This window comes from Vigna unguiculata, chromosome 10 (genome assembly GCF_004118075.2).
Source record: "Vigna unguiculata cultivar IT97K-499-35 chromosome 10, ASM411807v1, whole genome shotgun sequence".
Lineage (NCBI taxonomy): Eukaryota > Viridiplantae > Streptophyta > Magnoliopsida > Fabales > Fabaceae > Vigna > Vigna unguiculata.
Genome location: NC_040288.1, coordinates 14,698,735 through 14,701,013, shown reverse-complemented (window position 1 = coordinate 14,701,013; position 2,279 = coordinate 14,698,735). Strand labels below are relative to the sequence as shown.

The 2,279-nt window shown below is 50.9% G+C and overlaps 1 protein-coding gene across 1 annotated transcript; it reads left to right on the top strand.

Moving 5' to 3' along the window:
* Positions 1-584: 584 nt before the first annotated feature.
* LOC114165284 lies at positions 585-1,827 on the top strand. The gene is made up of 3 exons (XM_028049938.1): positions 585-734; positions 989-1,304; positions 1,355-1,827. The coding sequence occupies exons 1-3, from the start codon at positions 585-587 to the stop codon at positions 1,825-1,827; spliced, it is 939 nt and encodes a 312-aa protein (XP_027905739.1).
* Positions 1,828-2,279: the final 452 nt, after the last annotated feature.

Here is a 2,279-nt window from a genome sequence, read left to right as displayed (position 1 = left end):
AGACATAATTAATAATCTATAAATATGCATGGACCCCAACAATTAAAGGTACGCACTCATTACTCCCTTAATTACGAGATTTGATTTTCTAAGAGTTTTTTTGTTGACTTTAGCATCAAAGTCTCTTCCGCATGTAACCCCTCTCAGGTCCAAACCAGTCCAAACCGAGATACCCACAAATGGCATATGGCAGCCGGGAGGAAGCCTAGTGAGGAGATTGCGGATTGAGGTAAGGTAACGCTTGTGTCTAACATATCTTATTTGTTCTCTGCAGGAACAATTGGTGCCCATCGTGGGGCACGAGATAATACTTTACGGACCAACCCGCATTCTCTCGAAGATGGTTTCTACCTGCAGGAGAGCAGGAGTTAACAAGCAAGTTGAAGCAGGTCCTGCAGCACCTGCTACTACCACCCCGAACTTGGCTGATATCCTAGACGGTCAAGCCAAGATGAAACAGGAACTGACTGATCTGAAGAAACGCAATGCTGAAGAGATGGAGGCACTACGATAGGAAAACTCACGGCTAAGGCGAAAGATCGAAGCCGGTCCCACTCAAAAGGCAAAGGCTAAGGAAACATCCGATGCCAGAAGGGCCCCAACTTTCCGACCTACCAAAGAGGAAAGCGAGTACAATCCTACCCCGCAGACCTTCACCACCACTCAACAAACTCCCATCCTCTCAACCCATCATACCCACTTCCATCCCACCTTCCCAGGGAACACTACGACTCGTACTCTTGCCGCCACCCTCCCCACCACCCATATCCCACCTTACAACATCCCTTCCACCCTACCCACCACCCACATCCCACCCTACAACATACCTCCCACCCTCCCTACCACCCATATCCCCCCTCACAACTTTACATCAACTTTTCCCACCCTCATTCACCATCCCATCCCCCCTTACCCACTCCCATCCACACAACCCAGATGCCGTCATCCTTTTACTGATTACATCGCCAACACCCCCCTCCCTTCACAGTGGGAACCTTTCACATTGGAACGCTATACAAGTGAGACCGATCCAAACGAACACCTCAAGGTCTATATCACCCATGTCACCTTCTACACTTCTCACGATGCCGTTTTCTACAAGGCCTTCCCTACCACCCTTAAAGTCCCCGCCCTCGAATGTTTTACCACCTTTCCGCCATACTCCATCAACTACTTTGACATTCTCTCCCACATGTTCACCCCTCACTTCGTTGGTAGCCGCTCATATCAAACAACAACCATCTCCCTTCTTGGTGTTAGACATGAACAAGACGAGGCGCTCCGGGCTTTCATCGACCGCTTCAGTAAGCCTGCCCTTCGCACACTACACCTTAATCAGGAAATGATACTTTAGTGCATGGCACTCACTCTCAAACCCGACCCCTTCTCCAACAACGTCTAACTCCACCCACCCGCCTCCATGCAAGAATTGAAGCTCCGCGCCGCAGACTATATCTGCTTGGAAGAGATGCAAACTCTCGATACCAAATTCTGCAACGATTATACACCCTCTGTCGCAACCCCCCTACACATCCTTCCCGGCCTGATCCTAGACCTAGAGAACCCCGGCAACCTCGCTTCACCAGATACACACCCCTAAATGTTCCTCGATCCCGTCACCTTAACGAAGCCTTGCAGGCCGACCTCATACCACCACCACGCAAGACGACCACTCCTCCAAACGTAGACATGACTAAATATTGTCGCTATCACCGAAACAACGGCCACACCACAGAGGAATGCAAAGCACTCCAAGGGAAGATTGAAGAATTGGTTCGTGCTGACCACTTTTGCTGCTTCATCCGTAGAGAGGACCACCCTCCATGATCAGATAACATTCCACGTTTTGACAATCGATGACCTCCCCACGATTCTCACCACGACAAACGTCCTAGCCAACCCACCAACCGTGACCCCCAACCTGCTCGCACTGATATCGCCTCGACCGACCCCTCACTACGCAATACCATTAACACCATCTTTGGTGGCTTCGCTAGTGGGGGATCCACCTCATCAGCCTGAAAGTGACATCTCCACCATCTACAATCCATCAACCACATCACTCATTCCCACCACAGACGCCGCATGCCCCCCACTTTCGCCGCTTCATCCGTAGAGAAGACCACCCTCCATGATCAGATCACCTTCCACGTTTTGACCACCGACGACCTCCCCACGATTCTCGCCATACAAACGTCCTAGCCAACCCACCAACCGTGACCCCTAACCTGCTCGCACTAATATTGCCTCGACCGACCTCCCACTACGTAACACCATTA

Excerpts from the sequence above, each read along its gene's own strand:
- LOC114165284 (XM_028049938.1), top strand. The coding sequence starts at position 585 with ATGCCAGAAGGGCCCCAACTTTCCGACCTACCAAAGAGGAAAGCGAGT. Across the intron at positions 735-988 it reads CCCAGGGAACACTACGACTC|TGGGAACCTTTCACATTGGA; the intron begins GTACTCTTGCCG and ends CTCCCTTCACAG. Across the intron at positions 1,305-1,354 it reads GGCTTTCATCGACCGCTTCA|TGCATGGCACTCACTCTCAA; the intron begins GTAAGCCTGCCC and ends ATGATACTTTAG.